General features: G+C 45.8%; 1 protein-coding gene across 4 annotated transcripts in view; it reads left to right on the top strand.

The window, feature by feature from the left end:
- The window catches only part of Lbh (LBH regulator of WNT signaling pathway), a 30,260-nt gene extending 21,698 nt beyond the window's left edge, over positions 1-8,562 (top strand). For all 4 annotated transcript variants that reach the window (XM_071601455.1, XM_027933362.2, XM_027933360.2 and 1 more), the window contains one exon: positions 5,941-8,562. In XM_071601455.1, coding sequence (XP_071457556.1) covers positions 5,941-6,132 — 192 coding nt within the window. In that variant the 3' untranslated portion in view covers positions 6,133-8,562. The remainder of the gene's footprint in view (positions 1-5,940) is intronic.
- The last annotated feature ends 13,953 nt before the right edge of the window (positions 8,563-22,515 follow it).

Genomic DNA, 22,515 nt, shown 5'->3' on the forward strand with positions numbered 1-22,515 from the left:
CGAAAGCAGTGAAGTCAGTCATTTCTCCAAAGAACCTGGCCTGGGCTATGTAAGTACAGGCCCAGAGTGCTGCTCATGTGCTCCTGTCCCAGGCTACAGCTGTCAGCTTTCCAGGCTCTCGCTCTAAAGGGTCCTTGGGGACCCCAGCTTTACGTAATAAGAACCAGCATTAGGAATTCAGAGTTTACAGAGCTTGTTCACACATACCTGTATTTGATTCTCTCCAAAGCCCTGTAAGATCAGAATTAGCATTAATTCCAATTTATAGAGGAAGCGAGGAGGGCAAGGGGCTGGCTCTCTACACCCAGCGCGGTATAACACCACAATACTGCTGTGGAAATGACTCCCTCGTTTCACTCAGGAGGCAACTGAGGCTCAGAGAAGTTACCATGACTCCACGAAGGTCACAGAGACATCAGACAGAGGGGCAAGGCAAATGCCTGATCTTCCAGACTCCTGCTCCACCTGTGGGAATGGTGATTTTCCACAGCAGTTTTGGGGTTGAGTCTTTGTTCCTCTCTGCAACTAGAGAGGGTGGAGATTTACTGTGTGGTTTTTGTGCACAGTGCCTTGCGGAGCTGGCTTGGCTATTTGTCTCAGGCCCTCTACCCCCCACCCTCCACCCCCCACCAACCCCCAGCACTTCTTTCCTCTGTTCGTCCCTGCAAAGAGGAGCAGGGTGCCCACATTGCCAAGGGCTCAGATTGCAGAGCTGGTAATTAGCCCTTTGTGTCCAGTTAAGCACCTTTCATCTCCTGCACCTGCTGGTGTCTGCTTTCCCTATTAGCATCTCTCCTGTCTTTGCAGAGTCCTCCGCCCTCTTTGTGGCCAGCTCGGGTTGTTTGTCAAAGACGATGGCTGAGTGATGCACACACAGGGGAGGGCGGCTCCGACCCGTACCACTCACATTTTCCACACGAGATGCCAGACATCTCTCTCCTCTCCCCACGCCTGAGGCGGCCAGGTTTAGGTCACCTGGCTTAAAGGCAGACAGTTGATAGCTAGGTCTCCAAATTTGGGGCCTTTGGAGCCTGGGTATTGCCTTTCAGTTTCCCTCAGTGCATGAAATGGGAGCTGGCTCACCAGTGACTTCCATGCCCACGCAAAAAGCCTGCCGATGAATCCTTCATCTTCAGAAGGAGCTTGCCCCCGGCCCTGTAGTTCTCTGCTCCGGGGCCACCTGTCTTGGTCAGCTAACCAAACTTTCTCAGTCTTCTAGGACAGTGCTGCTTTCATAGTGCTCATGATCTGTCCAAAGTGGTAGCCACTAGTCCCAGGTAGCGATTGAAATTTTTATTAAATGTGTGTTTATATTATATTTACCTAAATAATAGATAAATTTATATTCATGAGTTTTAACATTTTAGCTACATTTCAAGTGCGCTGTAGTCACAGTGACCCGTGGCTGTTGAATGGGACAGCATAGGGATGCTCTCGTTACTGAGAGCATCCGGTCATGGTGCAGCCCTCTATAGCCAGAAATGCTAGTATGATGGCATCCAAACTCTGTCTCAAAGGTGGTAAGGTGGTCTCTTCCTCCTAAATTGTCCCGAAGCTCCCTTGGGAATCTGTTTATGTCCTCAACATTCAGGACCTATTGGGATCGAAAGCCAGTTGGCAAAGGATGCTTCTGCAGTGGGGTCCCCTGTGAAATTCCCAGTCACCAGAGTTGAATGCCTATTTGTCCCACACATGGGGGACGCAGATATGCAGGACCTGGATGCTCTTGGTGTGTGTGGTTGATAAACTTTATTCTATTTGGAAAGGAGGGAACTTGGTCCCCATTAGTTAGATGGAAGCCACTGGCTGGGGAAATCTAATGCAATAGAGAGGGAAGCGCAGGCAGGAGGAGGGGGTATAGGGCTGGGAGAATCACAGCCGATGCTTCTAGACCTGCCCTGCCCAGGGATGAGGTGGGAAATGCCTCTTAGAGCCTCCCCATCTTTCCTTCTGACCCTTTTAGAGATGAGCCTTTGCTACAGAGGGAAGGAAGGATTTTTTTTTTCATCCCAGAAAAAAAAAGGGGGGCTCTTGGAGCTAGGAGGTCTAACCAGAAGCCGTTTCTTTTTGGAACAGGGGCAGCTCTTCATTCCCTGCCAGTTCCTGCAGGCAGGCAGCATGCCGGGCTGGCCGGCTGCCTCGCCCTACCTGTCATGTGCTTGGCAAGTCCAACTCAGGAGTTCTTTTTTCCACTGCCTTCCCCACCCCATCAAATTGCAGTTGCAACCTCTCATTTTTCTGCTGCCTAGATGATTAAAAAGCATGACTTAGTGGAAAAATGTTGACCTCCTTGGGGTCAGCCTCTTAAGCAGCTGTCGGAGATAAGATTGTGCTGGAAAAAGACTCAGCAACCCTTTGCCCGGCTTTCTGTCTGTTTGCAAGGAAACCATAGCACTGTTTGGCTCTGAGTGCTTTCTGTTTATTTTTGGAGAGAGCTACAACTTTGAGAGGCACAATTTGTTATAATCTGATAATAAAATAAAATCTGATGGATTAGAGTAATTATTACAGTGATTTAAAGTGTATAATTAGCAAACTTTGTCTCCCCCCCCACCCCCAATTTTTTTTAATGGCTGCTGCTTTGAGCAATGCAGGGAGCAAAGGTCTTTGGCAACGAAGCAGTATCAGAAGTTCAATGCTCAGACTTCCCCCAAGGACTTAAAAGACTTAATTGTGGAGCTCTTGGTATGAAAAGCATTGTTTGGAGTTATTTTAATTACTGTGTTAGTATTACTGCCTCTTGCTTGGAGATTGGACACTTACTGTAGTCCTGTTGGGACTGCTCCAAAGAAGGTATTATGATTTGAATATTGCTGATGTCTTCAAAGTATTTTATAGTCTCTATATGTGTCAAAAACTTGTACTCACTTAGTGAGACGAGAAGGTCACTTCACTTCTCAAAAGGAGAAACTGAGGTGAGGGGTTGAGAGGACTTGAAATGCAATGGATGTTAAGACATAGTGAGGATCTCGGTTCTGTGGCTTGACCCAGTGTTCTCAACTGAACACATCTTTGAAGTCCTATAGCCATTTGGGTCCCAGTACAGCCACCTTCTAGGGACTTGGCCTTGTGCAAGTCATATGCCCTCTATGTTCTTCAGTTTCCTCGTTTATAAAATAAAGATCGTAGCACTTCATAGAATTATTGTGAAGATGGAGATTCTGCTTAGCACAAATCTCATCCATCATCATCAATGTTATTTTAGTCTTCCTCCCCTTATTTTAGGTAAAAACCTATTCCTAGCTTGTAATGAAATCACATGCTTTCCACACTTCAAAGTCCTCTGGCTCCTGCTGGCCTGGCCCTGACTCTTGTCCTTTTGCTCTTCCTTGGCTTGGGTGATCATAATTAGAATCGAGTTTTCATGTCTCCCAGCCTTGTCACAGGAGGCCCGCCACAGAGGATGGAGACAGGGCAAAGGGGCTGTGTAGGGCCAGGTAGCCATCTCCTCTTGATATCTCACAGCTCTGCCTCGGGTTCTAGGAGATGAGGACAAGTGTCCAGACTGAGAAGCTCATCTTTTGGGCCCTGCTGGCCAGACAGTCATCCTGGAGACCAGGCTGGGGCATCCAGAAGCTGACTGGGCAGTGGAGACCCAGAGCCCTGCTCACCTTTCCCAATCAGTTTCCTATCTGGGAAATGGGGTGTTGACCTAGTGGCAACTAGGTTCTGTGGTTCTGTTCATTTTCCAAAAGGCACAGGCACAGGAAACAAGCAGATCAAGTTTGGAATCCTGGCTCTGCCATGCAACCCTCAGAATCCCAGGGTCTTACTACCCCAGGGGTGGCCATGAGTCCTCAGCAAGGTGATATCTGAAAGCACTTTGTGTGCCTTCCACTCATTTGAGGTGCCCTGGCTCATGCCCAGAGCTCATGCTTGGAAGGTGCCTGTGTCCTCACCCCCAGGTGGGGCTCAACTCCCCAGGAGAAGGAACAAAGGGCCCAAATAGCCCACCTGATCCACTCCCTGCTCTGTACCTGCCTTCCTCTGTGCACAGTGCAGTCCAAGGGTAGAGCGTTAGGGTTGGCCAGGCAGAAGGAAAAGCCCAGAATGGGGGTCAGCTTCCCTGGGCCGCCTTTGACCCCCCCCAGGCCAGCCCCTCCTCTAGCTTGTTTTCTTTCTGGCTGCTATTACGATCCTTTTTTATGAGGCTTGTTAAGTCTTTAATGATGCCTGGCTGTGCAGCTGGCTTAAGTCTTAATCCCCAGCAATAGGCCTTTATTGGATAAATGGTTAATAATCACTGGTCTGCAGGGATTGGAGAGGCTTCTTGGGGCCTGTGACTCCCAGAAGCCCCACATGGCCTGCAACATGGACAGAGTGTGACTTGGCTGGGAAAGCACTGCTTGGAGTTGGGGTGCAGTAAGTCTGTATGTCCTTGGAGCAGCACAGGAGTTGCGGGGGGGCCTGAATATTTCCACCTCAGGCTGCCATGGGCCTGTCTCCATCCAGCAGGAGCGAGTAGCCTGCCAGAATCTGTTCAAATGTGTTCTCCACTCACTCCACTTGTTCTCTTACTATGAACAAGCTGTGTGACCTTGAGTGAATCTCCTGACCCCTCTGGGCCTGGGTTTCCTCAGCTATGAAATGGAGAGGTGAAAGGAGATGGCCTTGAAGGTGTGGAGTGTCTGAGATTTGGTGAGCCCCAGTTTCCCAGACCAGGACTCCTCTCTCCTGCTCTCAGGTGTGTCACCAAGAGCTGTGAATGGCAAGGGACCAGCAGCCCCGTAGATTAAGTACTTAAGCTGCTGGACAAAGAAATTGGGTCAGCTGTAGTCACAGGGCAGTGTGCTTATAGGGATCCAAAGAGCCAGACTGGCCCTTGATTTTATAGCGTGGCTCGGGGTTTCTGTAGTTCTGGGCAGGACACACAGTAGGTGTTAACAAATGCAGCCTTCCTGATGGGACTCTGGGACGAGAAGTGGACTCTCCCAGGTGTAGAGCTGGAAAGAAGCCAAGAGTTGTTCACAGGTGCAAAAGGCAGGGGCCTTGGATTTTGTTTCCAGCAGGCTTGTGACTGGGGGCCCTGCCTTCATCCGGATTTGGCTTTGACTTGATAGTAGCAATGGGGTCAGGACCCCTCTACTTGAGGGACAGGGCAGTACTGTGGCTTGGGTGTCAAGCACACCTGGTTTGAGTATCATTCATTTCCAGGCTGTATGGTCTCAGTCAACTTACTTGCCCAAGCCTGGGATTCTTTAAGATAGCATGGGTAACACCTGTTTTCAACTGTGTTGGCTTGAAATTATCAATATAAAGAACCTAGTAGTTTGTCTGCTTCTACTGGGTGCCTCTAACGATTCTGGCAGGAGCTTTATGTTTGGGTACTTGCATGCTTTGCTCTGCAGGTATAAAATACTTGCTACAAAGAAAGACTGTGGTGACATGATTTCTAATTCTTTTATCTGGAAATAAAGAATTCAGTTAGAGATTCAGCACTATCTCAGGCTGCCATGGGCCTGTCTCCATGCTTGCAGGAGTGAGCGGCCTGCCAGAATCTCTTCTAATGTGTCCCCCCCCACCACTCCACTTGTTTTCTTACTATGAACAAGCTGTGTGACCTTGAGTGAATCTCCTGACCCCTCTGGGCCTGGGTTTCCTCAGTTATGAAATGGAGAGGTGAGAGGAGATGGCCTTGAAGGTGCAGAGTGTCTGAGATTTGGTGAGCCCAGTTCCCCAGACCAGGACTCCTCTCTCCAGCTCTCTCCTACTGCCCCGCAAACTTTTAGCTTCAGGACTAAAACAAAGTCTGCCTGAGGGACAGTTTCCCTCAAAACTTATTCCCCTGGCTCCAGCCTTACCTCCCAGGGTCCCAGAGGCTTAGCACGGTCACTGGCAGAAGGCCAGCACTCAGCTTGCCATGCGTGTGTAAAAGGAAGGAACTGAATTTCTCTTTTCAAATGTGTGTGTGACCAGGTGCCTGCTCTGCTTTTATTTCAGATTTTCCCCGACCCGTCAGACTTTGACCGCTGCTGCAAACTGAAGGACCGCCTGCCCTCCATAGTGGTGGAACCCACCGAGGGGGAGGTGGAGAGCGGGGAGCTCCGGTGGCCCCCCGAGGAGTTCTTGGTTCAGGAGGATGAGCCCGACGACAACTGCGAAGAGACAGAGAAAGAAAACAAGGAGCAGTAGGGTCCTAGTGGGTGCCCTGGGTCCTGCCAGCCAGCGTCTGTTCCTGAACTGTATTTTTTCCCATCTGGATGGAAGAAGAGAGTGAGCCACAATCGTTCTGAAAATGTCAAACGAGGCTTCCGTTTTGCACCTGCAAATCACCAAATTGGTTTTCTTTTCTTGTCTTTTTTTTTTTTTTTAAATCCGCTGAGCAGTGGAGCCCTCTGACAAAAACTTGCAAGGCCTTCTGAGAAATGAAGCTGCAGAGAGCAGGGGGCGGGGGTGTGGGGAAGGGGTGCTGCTTCTGAGATCAGTATCTGAACTCCAACAGCCAGAGGCAGTGGGGGTCCAGGAAGGTGAGGGGGATGGGCAAGCCGGCCAGGAACCTTTGGTGTAAGAAAGCCAACACCAGGAGAGAAAGATACGGGGTTTTTAAGAAAGCATTGAGCAGAGATCTGCACCCAGGAAGTGCTTGGCGGATTTGCACTGGCTGCTGGGGCATCAGAAAAACCAAGTCTTCATCTCACTCTGCTCTGCTGTCTCACCCACTGCCAGCCTTCCCCTTTTGTTCAGGAGTGTTGGTCAGTGACGGAGAGGAGAGGACAGGGAGAAAGAGAAAGGAGCTGCTTGCAGGGCCAGCTGGAGGGATGTGCAGGAAAGGAAACCTGTCCTTCCCTGGATTTGCCCCCAGCTGCAGCTTGCTCTCTGAGCCCAGGAGACTGGAGGTTTGTGAGAGGCAGTGCTTTTGAGCTTTACTCCCCAGAAGGACCCTTTTTGCCTGCTGGCACTTTGCAGAGTAGCAAGAGCACTTCCTGCCCTTGCTGGAGGCCCCAAGGCTGATGCCTGGGCAAGAAGGCCCCTCTTTCCACTGCCCCCTCCCAAGACTTGCTCTCAGAGTTCAATGGAGCCAGGGGGACAGAGGCAGCAGAGCAGGGGGGCTCCCAGCCTGCCCTTCCTTCTCCTCTACCACCCTCCCCAGCTGTGGATTGCAGCCTGCTCACTAGCAGCCACTCCTGTGTAGGTTCTTAGCCTGTTTCTCTTGTGGGAGGAGAAGGAGAGCGTGTTCTTGGTGGAGGGGGAGCTCTGTGCAGATCCCAGGGACTGACACAGCCTGGGATTACTACCCAGGGGTACCAAGGCTCCCGAGGAATAACAGTGGGATCCAGGCTGAGATCAGATCATGAGATCCTTGCTTCTCCCCATGTAGTTCCTGGAAGCAGGTGGGAGGAAGGTGTGGGGGTGGAGAACTCTGTGTCCCTGTGGAAGATGGCTTTTCATCCCTGTCCTCCTCCCACCTGTTTCCGGCAAGGGCAGCGGCTGCCTGAAGAAATCAGCCTCTGGACTTAGAGCTTCTCGTCATAGCTCAAAACCTTCTGCAGCAGCAGGTTGCAGGACAGACTCTCCCGCATCTCTATATCCGAGCAGAACTGTGCAGCCAAGAGGTGGACCCAGAACCTTTCTTGGGTTGCGCTCGACCAACCAAGGCATCTACAATGTCCCCTCAGGTCTCTGGACAGTCCAGGTTGACCCCCGGTTTTGGACTTGTGTGTCTAGCTGTATTTAATACCTCAAGGGCAGTGTGGCTCTGAGGCACATTGGGGCAGGAGCATGGGGGCTGACCAGGCAGTCGGCAGGATTTGGTTCTGGGAAGCCCATGGTCCCCCCCCACCCCTTGCCCCCTCCCCCTTCCTTCTGTCGTCCGCCTGTGATACAAATACCGATGGCAATAACTTCTTCCAGCTCCTGGCAGAAGCGGGAGAGGCCTGCAGTCTGCGCTCTGAGGGGCTTCTCTCTCCTGTTGCCCCTGTCCTTCTGTTTTGGCTACAGAGACTTGTTCCCCTTTACCCTCGTCCCCGCGCAGTGTTCCTCATCTCTTGCCTCCCTTTGTGGATGAGGGCTTTGCCTTTTCAGTTCCTGTGTATCGGTGTCTCTCCCTCTCTCATCCACCACCCTGGATCCTCTGTCCCGGTCTTGCTGTGTGATGGGAACGTGCTTGTAAACTGCGTATCAAATCGACTTTGTGTATATGTATGTTTATGGGGGTGGTTTGTTCCTTTTGCTGGTCACTAGACCACTCTGTACGACCCTGCGTGGTCTGAGCAGGCCAGGGGCTGACACCTAAAGTCAGGCCTCTCAGCAGTTGAGCCTGCTGCGGGGGCCCAGCTGCTCATGGACAAGTGGCTGAGCTCCTGTCTGGCCTCCTTTTTATTTTTCTTTTCTTTTTTTCTTTGTTTTTTTTTTTTTTTTTTTAGTAATTTGTGTGTATTTCTAACTGATCGTATTGAAAAAAAAACCCTAGTACTTCAGTAAAACGCCTGTTGTGAGATGAACCTCCTGTAACTTCTATCTGTTCTTTTTTGAGGCTCAGGGAGAAACTAGCATATTTTTTTTTTTCCAAACTACTTTTTTGTCACTGTGACAGTTGTAAATAAAGTTTGAAAATGCTTTCCACTCTGGTCTGGTTCCCTTCTTTCTTCCTGCTGCGTCGGAATGGAGTCAGCTCAGGAGGAAGATGAGCGAGCACAGGAGGCCAGGGTGGGGAAGTCCCCAGTGCGGTGCCTCCTGTGTTTCACGTGAGCCCACCCAAGGCTTTTCATCCCTGGCTGAATGAAAGCAGCCTTTTTTCTTCTGTATCACTGGTTCTCAATTCTGGATGCACATTAGAATCAGGGGAGTTTTAAAAACAAATGCTGAGGCTTTACAGCTGAGACTTGGGTTTCAATGGTCTGGGGTGGGGTCTAAGCATTACTACTTTCTAGAATCACCTGGAGAGGTTTTAGCCTGCAGCTATGGTTTGAACTACCCTTCCTAAGGAAGAGAAACCCCCAATGTATCATCCTAAGATTGCTCACAAAGACAGGTAGCGTGGGGGCAGGTAGTTGTGCACAGATATAGATAAATGAAGGAGTCAAGCAGTCGTTCAAACCATTCATCAAAGGCCCATTGCCTTTCAAATGAGAGATAGGGGTGGGGGGAGCACAAGAGCTGGTCCTGGCTCTTGTGGCACTATTTGAGTGTAAAATCGAGTAATAAGCATGGTAAGTGGAAGGAAGGAAAAGGCCATGTCAGGAAGGGCTTCAGGAGAATTGACAAGGAGGAGTTGGCAAGGGGTGCAGGTAGTGAGTAGCAGCGAGGAGAGGGGTTTGGAGTGCATGGAGAGGATGCTTCTGGTAGGGAGAACAGCTTGGAGTCAACTTGACCTACATGGATGGGAAAGTCACAGGAAGCCTTCGACTGGGTGAGGAGTTTGGATTGTATCTGAAGTGCAGGGCCCAGCATGATATGATTAGCACTTGACACAACCTGGTTCAATGGAGATGGGATGGGAGAGGACAAAATGAGAAGCCAAAGTCCAGGAAGGGGGCTTTGTGAAGGACAGAGTGAGAGAAGGTGGTACTGTAGAAGGAATTGTGGACATTTTTCTAACCCAACCTGGATATTTTTGCCTTCACTCATCTGGGCTCCTAATCATGGTGAGCATAGATAATCAAGTGATTTGTGTTGAGAGTGTCTCCTGATATTAGTAGAATAACAATCCATATTAACATTAGCCTTCATGAGGCCACTAGATCTATGGATCTGCTGCCCTGAGAATAACTTAGAGGATTTGTCCATCCTCATATTAGATTGTTCCTTTATTTCTCTCCAACAACTTAAGAATGGAGTTTATCAGTGTAGACTTCTTGAACACAGCCCCTCAGAAATCTGTCCTTATTTGTAGATAACATCATCTATGTTAAAATTCTATGAAACTACCAAAAAACAAACAAAAGTTATGAGAACTGATATGGGAGGGTAGCCTGGTCATAGGATGTGAGTTCAATACATAAAATTATATATCTATATGCCAGTAATGAACAATTTGAAATTTAAAATAGTGTTACATTAGCATCAAAAATAATAAACTACTTAGGGATAAATCTAATAAATGATGTATAAAACCTGAGTAGGCCAGGGACTGACAGCTAAAGTCAGGTTAACAAAAACTCTAAAACACTGCTAAGAGAAATTAAAGAAGACATTCATAAAAGAGATATACCATGTTCACTGATGTTGTTGTGATCTCTAGACTCAACACAACAAAAAACTCAGCTGGATGTTTTGGTTGAAACGGACAATTTGATTCTGAAATTCATATGGAAATGCAAAGGATCTGGAATAGTCAAAACCACCTTAAAAGAGAAAAATGAAGTTGGAGGACTTGCGATTCATGATTTCAAAACTTATTAGTCAAAACAGTGTGCTATTGGCATCAAAACAGACAAATAAATCAATGAAACAGAGGCCAGAGATAAACCCACACATATGTGGTCAATTGGGTTTTTGTTTGTTTGTTGTAGTACTACAGATTGAGCCCAGGGACACACTACCACTGAGCTGCATCCCGAGCCATTTTACTTTTAATTTTGAGATGGGATCTCACTAAGTTGCCCAGGCTGGCCCCAAACTTGCCTTCCTGCCTCAGCCTCCTGAGATGCTAGGATTCCAGGTGTACACTACCATACTCTGCTCAATCTGTTCTTGACAATGGTGCCAAGGCAACTCCATGGAGAAACGATAATCTTTTCAACAAATGTTCTGGAAAAATTGGACATCCATAGGCAAAGAGGCCCTGGGGATGGAAACATGAGTCTCCATTTCAGTCTCCCACTCTCTCCATGTAACCTTTTAAAGAGAAGAACGATTCATTTGAGAAAAGTTCTTTCATCATTTTTATGTTTGGCCAATCTCTTCAGCACTGTCCCAGACTAAAGTGGTTTTAACTACTTATTTTAGACTTCTGACCTCTGGAACTATAAGATAATACATTTGTTTTATTATAATCCACAAATTTTGAGACAATGTGTTACAGCCACAATAGGAAACCAGCTCAACTGTGGTCATCGTAACTATGGTGATAAAAGTGCAGTAGACTTTTCCTGTATGGCTTCAAAGAGCAGTGTGGTGAAAAATGAAACAGGGCTGAGACCACTCTCCAGCAGTCAGAGTCCATGCCTTCTTAGGTTCAGGGAACTGCGGGTGTCAGCAGGCAGAGGCATCTGTCAGATGAATGGGCAACACTTCCCAAGACTGAATAACTTTGTGTTGTTGTCCTAATTAGCTATACCTGACAGTAGAATGCATTTTGCTACATCAAACATAAATGGAGCATAACTTCTCATTCTTCTGGTTGTACATGATGTAGAGTTAAACAGGTTGTGTAATCCTATATGCATACAGGGTAATAATATCCAATTCATTCTATTATCATTCCTACCCCTATATCCCCTCCCCTCCCTTCACTCACCTCTGTCTAGTCCAAAGTACTTCTATTCTCTCCACATTATTGTGAATTAGAATATCAGAGAAAACATTTGGCCATTGGTTTTTGGGGATTGGCTTATTTCACTTAGCATAATATTCTCCAGTTCCATAAATCTACTGGCAAATGCCATAATTTCATTCTTCTTTAAGACTGAATAATATTTCATTGTGTATATATACCACAGTTTCTTTATCCATTCATCTGTTGAAGCACACCTAGGTTGGTTTCATAGTTTAGCTATTGTGAATTGAGCTGCTATAAACGTTGATGTGGCTGCGTCACTGTAGTATGCTGATTTTAAGTCCTTTTGGTATAAACCTAGGAGTGGGATGATGGGGTCAAATGATGGTTCCATTCCAAGTTTTCTGAGGAATCTCCGTACTGCTTTCCAGAGTGGTTGCACCAATTTGCAGTCCCACCAACAATTTATGAGTGTGCCTTCTTCCCCACAGCCTTGCCAACATTTAGTGTTGTTTGTATTCTTGATAATTGCCATTCTGACTGGAGTGAGATGGAATCTCAGTGTAGTTTTGATTTGCATTTCTCTAATCATTCGAGATGATGAACACTTTTTCATATATTTATTGATCAATTGTATTTCTCTTTTGTGAAGTGTCTGTTAAGTTCCTTAGCCCATTTATTGATTGGGTTATTTGTTTTTTGTTTTTGTTTTGGTATTAACTTTTTTGAGTTCTTTATATTTCCTGGAGATTAATGCTCCATCTGAGGTGCATGTGATGAAGATTTTCTCCCATTCTGTAGGTTCTCTCTTCTCATTATTGATGGTGTCCTTTTCTGAGAAGAAGATTTTTAGTTTGATTCCATCTCATTTATTTTAATTCCTGTACTTTAAGAGTCTTGTTAAGGAAGTCAGTTCCCAAGGCAACCTGGTGGGGATTTGGGCCTACTTTTTCTTCTATTAGGCTGCATATGGATTTTGCTACATATGGATTTCCAGTTTTCCCAGCACCATTTGTTGAAGAGGCTATCTTTTCTCCAATGTATGTTTTGGGTGCCTTTGTCTGGTACTGGATAACTTTGAGAATGTAAAGTCCTTTCTCTAGGGTTTTGAGAATTAGATGTGTTCATCCGTATAGTCGTTGAACCAGAATATTCATCAGACTTCTCCCTTCTCTCTGTCTACTTGAAGAGAAGTCCTACTTTGAAATGCAATTCATTTCTAGGTTTTCTTTGCCATTTTCAGACAGAAAAACACAAATTCATTCTTTTCCACTAGTGGCTGCCATTTTCTGAGTGATCTTTTCCTTCCATTTCTTCTCATTCTTGCCACACTTCTGCAAATTGTGAGTTTTCATGTATATAAAAATCCCTTTATGATAATAAATCAATTATTTGCATTTTGGTTTCCTTCCAGTCACTCTGCCTCCTACTTACCAGAAAGTACTCAACGAATAATTTTTTTTTTCCCCCATGAAGTGGGCATTTTTTTAATGTTATTTTACAGACTAAGAAGTTGAGATCAGAGGGCTTCATAATATGCTGCATTTGGAACCAGAAAGAACAGGATTAGAATGGATGATGTGCTTGTAAATGTGCAACAGCCAACTCTCTGAGAGCATTCTTTGCCCATTTCCATGGTGTAAGTGCTCCCACCATGACTGGTTTAATGAAACTGAGGTAAGATGGGAGTTGAAATAAGCCTGCTCAATGTGTCTCTCAAACGCTGATCCTCCCCTTCCAAACTATAAGAACATGGGCTCCGATTCCTTTTCTGTCAAATGAGCATACCTCAAAAGCCAGGGCAGTGCCTAGGTCGGTGGGCCTCTATAAACTCCAGTGCCTTTCCTTTATTCAAACAGAGAAACAGCTCCCGAAAGTTAATCTGGCCCAGTATTTTTCAAACTGAATCATGACTCATTATTAGGTTGTGAAATCAATTTATTTGCAGGGTGCAACCAGAATTTTTTTTTTTTTTAAAAAAAGAGAACAAATAGAAAAGACTAGAATAGAAGATGAAAGGTCAGAGTGCAGCAGACAGAGGAAGAATAAATGCTATTCCCTATATTTTTGTTCTGTTTTGTTTTATTCCTACGTGTGGATGAATATGTGTACTGGGTCACACACACAAAAAAAATTTATTTTCCTGTGGCTCATGGTCAAAAGACAGCCTGGCAAAGAGCCAGCCTGGCAAATCTGGCTTTCCAGGAAGCTGTAATTTTACTTAGTAGAGTTGTGGGTGGGAGAGAAGCAACGATGAAAAATACTTTGATAGCTTTTTCTGCAGCGGAAATTAAGCTGGGGCAACCAAGGGTGGAGCCTGGGTGGCCTATGTGTAAGGGACAAGCCTAGGAAGGCCACTATGCCCCTGGTCTCCTGCAAGGCCAAGATTAGGCTCCAGGCAGCAATTGATCTGAGCCATGGAGAAGAGAGGGAGCCTCACATGAGGAAGGAGAAAGAGGCTGCACAGGCCCTCTTGCTGCACATCTGCTAGGCTGAACCCACCACAGCAGCTCCCAGGCAGCCAGCAGTAGCACCATCAGATAAAAATAACCCGGGGTCTCAGCCCTGCTGTGTAGAAGTGAGAAAGGGTGTACTGTCCAAAGGGCTGAAATGTCACAAAGTTAGGGCTGTGGTCATGTCACTTGTTGTGCTGGGCCTTCATTTCCCGATTGCTAATTAGAGGTCAGTTTTCCTGTCCAAGGTTATTTGGGCTGGGGCCAGGAATAAAACAACTTGCTCACAGGGTCTCTGTTCCCTTGTTCTCTTGCTCAGGGTGATATTAAAAAAAAAAAAATCTCTTATGCCAAGACCTTGAGGTCTTGATGCATCCCTCTCCAGGATGGACACAGCCTCACAAAAAGCCCAATAGTTTCTTCCCAAAGGATTTTCTCACAAGCAGGTGTTCAGGGCATCATGAAGAAACAAGGCTTTCCCAGAAGCCCTGCCTTGTCCTTTGGCCAAGGCGGGCTCTGACTCTGACCCTGCTGACCCAAGCATACCTCTCACTAGTCCCCAAAGACCTTTCTTCAGACCAAGGAGACAAACTTCTATCCTCCCAGTGCCCGAGCTCTGCACACTAGTGAACCATGTGGGGAGGAGGTTACAACAAATGTCCTTTTACTACAAGACCTATTGAGAATCAGCAGGTGACTGAGAAATAGAGACCAAGTCTGCTATTTTCTTCTTGTCTCAGAAAGCTCTGACTAATAATTTGGTTTAAGCCTGACTCTTAGCCTAGCTTTCCTATCCCAGGATAGGAAAGACCACATCCACATCCAGCAAAGACCAATCGTGTTCACCAGGACACGGCACTGTACAATTTTTGAAGCATGCTTCTTATCTTTTACTCCCTTATAGGCATTTCTTAAACTAGAGTGCACAGAACTCAGAGGTGCATGTGAAATTGGAAGAAACAAAAAATGACATCTGTATTGTCACACACTACCAAGTAAAGTGTAACATTTCCTGTTATTAGGAGTGTAGGGAACAAAAAAACAGTAGTGTCAGCAGAACTTGCCACTGTCACCAATAGAAATCACGAGTATTTTTGTTTTCACAGTGCACTTGCTGCAGGTATCATGAAATATCATTTGTAGTCATGGCTACCTCAATATACACCCGCTGCTGGAACTCACTAGGCAAAGCTTTAATAAAGAGGGATGTTTATGACTTTTTTACAAATACTTTCATTTTTAAAAAAGTTTTGACAGCCATGTCTTAGCATAATTGATTTTCTTTGCCACCTCTGTATCTTATTTAAAGCATTATTCTGAGAAGGGGATTACAACTTCTTCAAGCTAACAAAAAGAGCCATGGCACAAAAAGATTTAAGAATCCCCAAGGAGCTGGCGTGGTCCTAAGCAGAACTACTGTAATGTGCAAAGATGAAAAGGATCAGCCCATACCCCAAGGGCTTCAAAGCTCAACAGAAATACCCATAAGCAAATAAAGAGTTGCACACTGACCTGATGGTGGTGTGCAGGTGAAGATGGAAGGATGGAGGACTGGCTGGGGAAAGTCTATGGGGGCTGGTGGGATCTGGAGTGTCAAGAAGTGAGTGTCCATTGCCTCAGTTCAGATGTGGGTGCATGGACCACTTCCAGCTGGGGAGGAGTAGACCCGTTAGCTGACCAGTCTCGAACTCCTCCTGCACTGCTCACTCCGTGGCCTGGGTGGGAGCAGCTGCTCACTGGGCCTGTTTCGTTTCCTCCCCAACATTACAGACGCCACTCGGAGCCCCAGCCTGGGAACAGGATGATGAACTGTCCCCATTAATCTTGGCCTGAGAGATTTCCTGGGACATAGAACTTGCTAAAACCAGGACAAGCTGGACCAGTAGAGCTGGTCACCCTACTCAGAAGCCAAACCCCACCCTTCCACCTAGGATTAATTCGACTGCCTGGAATTTGGGTCAAGTTATTCCTTACTGTCTGTCTGGGTCTCTCTCTGTCTCTCCCTCTACCCAATTTTTGCTCTAGCTCCCAGGCTTGCCAATGTCTGCCAAGTGCTTTGACTACTTGTCTTTCCCCTAGGGGCCTGTGGAGCGCTACTCAGGCTTTGTTGATAATTGAGGTATAATTTACATAAAGTGCTCAATTCCCAGGTGACTAACTCAGCCAATATTTATACACCCATGAGACCACTACCTGCGTTCAAGATGTAGAATGTTCTCCCACCCCGGAAACCTCCCTAGCACCTTCAACTGGACCTCTGAGGGTTAACCATTCTTCTGACCCTATCACCATAGCTGAGGCTGACCTTCACGTCAATGGAACGAGGCCATTTGTGACCTTCGGGAACACATCCGTTGTAGGCTGTGAACTATACCACTTTAGTGAGACCAGGAAGCAGGAACAGGATGAAGAAAATGGGGAAACAAAGGATGTCTTGGTTGGGGAAATTAAGTGGCCTCATTTTCAAGTGAGGACACTGAGGATTAAGACGGAGACAGTTCACTTGATCACTCTTTAACTTGATTGGATGCAGAGACACACCACCAGCTGGGCAGGCAAAATCGAGATTTGAACTCAGAATCCCAGGACAACCTCCTTTCTATTAGCCCCCAGGTGCCCTCCGAGTGAAAGCAGGGGCCAACTTTTTCTAGGTAGGAGGTTTTTGCCTGGGCTGAGAGGGTGCCCTCTGTTTCCTCTGCCTCACCCCTGCCAAATACCCCTCGCACCTTGATAGGATACACAGGGGTGGTTCTTAACCTTAACTGCATGTCAAAATTGCTGGGAAGCTTTAAGACTATATCAGTGGCCAGGCTGAGTCCCAGACCACTCCACCTCTGGGAGTGAGACCCAGGCCTTGGTACTTTTAAAATTCCTCAAGTAATAACAGTATTCCCAGCCAAGTTTGGAAAGAGAAGCCCTTCTCAAACTTTACAGTGCCTGTGAATCTTTAAGACCTCTTGTTAAAATGCAGATTTTGTTTCAGCAGGTCTGGGTGAGGTCTGAAATTCTGCATTTCTATCAAACTACAAAGTGATGAAGAGGGTACTAATTCACAAACCACACTCTGAGCAGCAAAAATCTAGAAAACCATTCTGTATTTTTCCTTCCCAATTCTCCACATAAATATATTTTACAATGATTTATCTTTCAGTGTCTCTTAAACATATGGCTCCTCACCCACTTAAATAATTACCTATTTACCTGCCTTTGCCAGAAACGATACAAGGATTTATCACGTGCTTTCTATGTGCCAAATATTGTCCTCAACAACTCTGAGGGGGTAGAGCTCCTATTTTAATAACATTAAACTGTAGCTCAGAGTTTCATGATGTTCATGGCATTTCTAACCCCAAGGTTCCCCAGGCTCTTTTTTACAAATATTTATTTTTTAGTTGTAGTTGGACATAATACTTTTATTTTATTTTATGTGGTGCTGAGGCTCAAACCCAGGGCCTCGTATTTGCTAGGCAAGTGCTCTATCGCACAACCCCAGCCCAACCCCAAGCTCTTTTGATTAAATCATTTACTTGCCCTTACTCAATCTATTTTGTACAATTGTGAGTAGCAAGATTTTGGAGCTAATTAAAATTTTAGTTTGGAGGTCAAGCCCCATGTAATGTTTAGTATAAACTTAAGGTCCTTTCATTTTCCTAATCTCTGCTTCAGATCACTTGTTCACATCTGATTTCCCTAATTGTTTGCCCTATCCAGCCTAAACTTCACCAACTCTTCCTTTCCCAGTGTCCCTTCTATCCTGATTCTGTCCACTCACTTTGTATCACCACTGTACATCAAGACTATAGGAGGGGTGCTCAAGAAGCGTGTTAGAGAGAGGAGTCCAGGTAGAACATAAAAGCCCCCGAAAGGACCACCCCAGGCCCAGCTTGCTTCTTTATCCTTTATCAGCACCAGGAGTGAGATTTGGGCTGGCATTCTAGCCTGGACGTCCCCCAGAAGTCTTGTGCATTGCTATTCCCACATGCCACCAAAAAGAATTTCCCCCACAGAGATGAAGGCTACATCTCAGCATAGCTGTGATGGTTAGCTTTATATGTCGACCTAACTGGACTAGAGGATGCCCAGATAGCTGGTAAAACATTATTTCCAGGAGTATCTCTCTGGAAGGGTGTTTCTCGAAGAGACCAGCATTCGGATTGGTGAAATGAGTAGAGGCTTCCCCAGTGGGGGTGGCATCATCCAATTCATTAAGGGCCAAATAAAATGAAGAGGTGGGGGAAGGATAAATTTTCTCTCTCTGCTTGAGCTGGAATATCCACTCTTGCCCTTAGACATTGGCATCCTAGTTTGGGGCTTTTGGACTAAACTCAGACATTCACTTTCAGCCCCATGGCTCTCAGGCTTGAACTGAATTGTGCCACTGAATTATACCTAGTTCTCTAGCTTTTGATGGTAGATTGTGGGACCTTGACTTCCATAACTGTGTGAGTCAATTTCTCTGATAATGTTCTTTGGACATATTGGTTCTGTTTCTCAGAAGACCTCTAACTAATACAATTGTGATGCTACCCCAAGGAGCTGCCCTCCTCTCCACTTGCTTTGGGAAGGTAAAAGGACAGCAGACAGCAGTGACACCCAGCCTGGTTCCAGAGCCAGTTTTGACCATTGCCATTCCCAGCAGGTCTGTCAACAAGCAACCAGTTGATTGATTAGGTAGGTTCTCCTTGGCAGCCTGTGACTGCAGCTGCTGAGAAGGACCTCCCTGGGGGCTCTGCTACATTGCCGCAGCTGAGAGTAAAAGACTGCCTTCTTTACAGGGCCACTAGAGCTGGTGAGGCCAGCCTGTGACAGGAAGCAGTTTTGTGTGATGGTGAGAAAATAGATTTTGAAGTTAGACAATCCTGAGTCCAAATCCTGATTCCTTCCCTGCTCACTAAGTGGCCATGTGACTTAATTCTCTTTGCTTTAGTTTCCTCATCTGTAAGTTAGGAAAAGGCAATAATTCATTAGAGGAATTATTGTAAAATAATTTTATTTTGTACTGTATTTTGTATTGCAATAGCCATTCCTCGGTATCTGCAGGGGATTGATTCTAGGATCTCTAATACCCCGGGGAGACCAAAATCTGAGGACACTCAAGTCCCTAATATAAAATGGAGTACTAGTTGCATATAATGCTCACAATCCTCCCACATGTTTTAACCAGCCCTAGATAATTTATAATACCCAAATTCAAGATAAATACTGTATAAATAATGGTTATGCTATATTGTTTGGAGAATAATATTAGGAAATAACCTGTACATGTTTAGCACAAGTGCAATTTTATATAGAATATTTTTGATCCAGAGTTGGTTGAATCCAAGGATGTAGGACCCCCACAGATGCAGAGGGTCGACCATTCATAGTAAAAATAGGCGTGGATGCCCATTCTGGTAGCCACTTCTGTATGATTGTGGGGATGACATGAAATGAGCTGATGGCAAGGGTTGATTAGCCCAGCACCTTGCCCACAGAATGACAGAGGTGCTCCTTGAACATTGCCTTCTGTCTCTTTCCTGATGACCAGCTTGGCAAACAAACCATTTCTCTTTATCCCAGATAACAAAGGAGTGTCTGGTAGGGCTGGGGCCAGAGCTCACAAGCTTCCATCTCCCCATTTGTTTTCAAATTTTCCGGATCCAGAAACCTCTGAGGCCAGGCTTGGGGGCTGTTATCTTATGTGCTGGGGGGTTGGGGAGAGAAATGTTGGCACATGGATTGTTCTCAATGGCCCCTGCTCACAAGCTGCCATGGATAATCGCTGTTTATCTACTCATTGGAAAAAATGACTACAATTACATTTCACACATCAACACAAAGGAAAAATCAAAGCTCCACTGGAATGTCTGAGTCACTCTTCAGAGTCTGAATTACCGGTTCACTGTGACCCTTCTCCTTACCAAGTGCCCTCCCTACAGGGGAAGGGGTGGAACCATCTAGGCTGCCATTTGCCAGATGCTTCACAACCTGGCCAGACGCTGCAGACCACCTACAACTCTGTGGGCTTAACAGAGACCACAACAAGCTATTAAAGAGACCAGTGGGGATTAGAGAGTCATTCTTTTGTGGACAATTGCTCCATACTCAGGGCTGAACTGGTGAGTAGGGCATGTCATTCACACACATACCAAAGCCAGGTAGCAAGAGGAGGAATCACAGTCAACCAGGACACATTGCTGCCATTTGGCATTTTCACGCAGAAGTGAAATAACAGCTCTATCGTCGCAGTTTTCTTGTTTAAAAATGAATCTCTACATTTATTGAGAAGAGAGTAGGAGGATTTAGCAGTGGCCCCTACTGAAGCACTGCATAGCCTGCCCTGAGGTGTGTACAGCCCAAAACAGCATGTGAAGCAATTCACATGCTCCCAAAACCTGGGCATAAGTTCAATGTGCATCTCCAAGGTCACATTTTAAATTCACAGAAACAATTGTTTCAGAGCATTTGGAGCTGGCATCCCTCGGAGAATCTGATAGAAGATATAGACATTCTCCCTGCAGAAACCAACATATCGCTTAGAAAGCCCAGGGAGTTCTCAGGCTCCCCTGGGAGGTGAGGCATTCCTGGAACCCAAATTGTACTTGACAGTCTTCGATCTGAGCAAACCCTATGGTGAATGTGTTTGTGAAGTGCCTTTGGTACCCTGGAATCCCTTATCCCACTTCACCCCTTCCATATGTGCTTTTAAACACTTCATCTTTGAAAGTAGGGTTTGCTGGATGGAATGAGAAGCAGCTCAGTTACTGAGACCAATGGGTCCCTGTCCCAAGTTGTGACCACCACACCCCTCCCCTGGAGCTGCCCTTTCAACTGTTGCAAAGATCAAGACATTCTTTTCACACTAGGAAATCAGATCAGATCAACCTCAGCACAAAGTGCCCATGGTTGGGGCCTGGTGGCTAACTTGGCCTCTCCCAGGTCATTCTTATTCTTCCAACATCAGGGCTATCTTAGATATCTCAGCCAAAACCATAATCCCTGGTCCCAAAAGGAAGGCTATTAGAGAATAGGGAATAATATATTTCCAGGGGAAAGTGCATGCCCTGTGATGCTCAGTACTTCCAGAATCTTGGCCACCATCCATTCATTCTTCAAGTTGGTCATCAGCTCTGTGGGCTGTAGTGGGTGGTGAGTAGCATGTACGGACTGGAGAAGTCTGTGTTTACACAGCAGTTTCATGCCTGCCAGTCTGTCTGTGAACTTTGGAACACTTCTTCACCATAGCAATACAGTAAATATCAATGATGATTTGTCTGCCTATTTACCCCGTAGAAAGTATTTTTATGTAGATGTCGTCTTTTTATTGTGGAAAATATACATATAATTTACCAGCTAAACTATTTTTAAGTATACAATTCAGTGCATTAAGCCCATTTACAATATTGTACAACATCGCCTTTATTTCCAGAACTTTCACATCTCTCCAACAGAAACGCAACTACTTTCTGTTTCTGTGAATTTGCGTACTGCAGGTATGTCGTCATACAAGTGAAATCATACAGCATTTGTCTTTTGTGTATGGTTTATGTTCACTTAGCATAATGTGTTTGGATTTTTCCATGTTTTAGCTGTGTCAGCATTTCATTCATTTTGTGACTGAATAATATTCCATTGTGTGTATGAGTCACTTTTTGTTTATCTACTCATCTGTCAATGGACATGGACATTGATATACAAGTATGTTTGAGTCTCACTTTTAATTCCTTTGTGTATATGCTAATCCAGAATTGCTGGGTTATATGGCAGTTCTATTTATTTTTGTATTTATATTGTGATCCAATTATTTATTTTTTTCTGATGTTGGAGATTGAACCTAGATCCTTGCACATGCTAAGCACATGTTCTACCACTAAGTGACCCATCCCCAGACCAACTGTTCCTTTATTCCAGCCATTTTAAGCATGGGAACACTGAAGCTCAAAAAAACAAAGGGAATCAGTTCCCTCAAGGAAGGCTGTTAACTTTGGGATTGTAAATCTCTGTGCCCAGGACTAGGACAAGGGAGACAAGTGAGACACCTAGGGTGTGGAATATGGAGAACTCCCTCCCATATTCCACATCACACCCCTTGCAAAGGACAACTTATCCACTGCGTGCAGTGGCAATACCAGAGCCCAGGGTAATTCCGGCCTTTGAACATGTTTTAATTTATTTTAATAATCAGAAAAAAAGTAATTATAATCCATCTTGGATTGTATTTGTCTTTGTAACAACACAGTTCTGAAATGAAATTACATATACACACATTTTTTTGTTTTTCAACAGAGGAAGTGGTCCACAAAGGCAAAAGTGCTTAGGGCCCCCAGAAGCCATAGTGGTCCTTGCTCTGAGAGTGAGCTTCCTGTTCATTTTTTGTTTTGTTTGCCATACTGGGGTAAGCACTCTACCACTGAGTTGAATCCCTGGCCCCCTATTAATCTTGCAGAGCCCTGGGCACAAGATTTAAGGAAGTTCTCATTTCCAGCTTCCTGCAAGTACTGAGCCGTGCCATCAGGAACTCCAGAATGAGTGCCTCCTTAACTTTTGTGCCCCGGGCCCCTGGCTGCTCACCCAAGGCCTGCCCTGCCTGAGTCCTGACCTGGCTGGATGGTTCCCCATGGCACACTGGGCAAGAACGTTTTGGGGCATGAGTTCCACACTTGGCAGCATGCTTTGTGTCACTGAGGGAAAGAGTCAGGTGGAAGA

Source organism: Marmota flaviventris, chromosome 14 (assembly GCF_047511675.1).
Source record: "Marmota flaviventris isolate mMarFla1 chromosome 14, mMarFla1.hap1, whole genome shotgun sequence".
Lineage (NCBI taxonomy): Eukaryota > Metazoa > Chordata > Mammalia > Rodentia > Sciuridae > Marmota > Marmota flaviventris.